At 58.5% G+C, this 636-nt stretch overlaps 1 protein-coding gene across 1 annotated transcript in view; it reads left to right on the plus strand.

The window, feature by feature from the left end:
• The first annotated feature begins 299 nt into the window (after window positions 1-299).
• The window catches only part of LOC125488204 (rab GTPase-binding effector protein 2-like), a 9,511-nt gene continuing 9,174 nt past the window's right edge, over window positions 300-636 (plus strand). Inside the window, exons 1-2 of the mRNA XM_048621127.1 lie at window positions 300-351; window positions 472-629. Coding sequence (XP_048477084.1) covers window positions 300-351; window positions 472-629 — 210 coding nt within the window. The remainder of the gene's footprint in view (window positions 352-471; window positions 630-636) is intronic.

The following is a 636-nucleotide window of genomic DNA, read 5'->3' on the forward strand; positions in this document are numbered from 1 at the left end:
GACGCAAGCTACAAACCCCCTCCCTGTCTGTGCTGCCCAATCTTAAAACTCTCGCATCTGCCTGTTCGCGACAAACTGCAAATCTGACCTCTGCCTGGATAGCCCACAGTGACCTGCCTGTACTGATCGGCCCCCATCCGCCTGTACACAATACACAGAATTCCGGGAGCGCAGGAGGGGCTGTTCCAGGAGGAATGAGGGGCTCACAGTCCGTCTGCCTGTACGGCACACGTTGGAATGGATATGCCTGCTGACTGTGCACACTGTCCAAATCAAGGGGCTTCGCCACCTGTACTGCCATGGCTCTGGTCAGCGGGGTGCTTAGGTCCTACAGCTCGCCCCGTGACGCAGGTCTGGAAGCGATCGGAGCCAGGGTGTAAACGCGGCAGCTCCGCGTCGATGCTGTCGGGCCAGCAAGCTCTCGGTTTCACTGAAGCATCTCCTCTCTGTCTCGCTCCCTCTCCCTCCCAGAGTCGCTCAGCAGTTACGAAGAGCAGCTGAAAACCGTGGAGAAGGAGCGGACGCAGTGGAGGTACTACCAAGACTCGAAGGAGAGGGAGATCACTAGGCTCCGGCGCCAGCTCTCCGGGAATGTGCCCCAGGAAAACCTGGAAAACGACATGAGGAAGGTAAAGC

Source organism: Rhincodon typus, unplaced genomic scaffold, assembly GCF_021869965.1.
Source record: "Rhincodon typus isolate 14 unplaced genomic scaffold, sRhiTyp1.1 hic_rhity00000062, whole genome shotgun sequence".
Taxonomy (NCBI): domain Eukaryota; kingdom Metazoa; phylum Chordata; class Chondrichthyes; order Orectolobiformes; family Rhincodontidae; genus Rhincodon; species Rhincodon typus.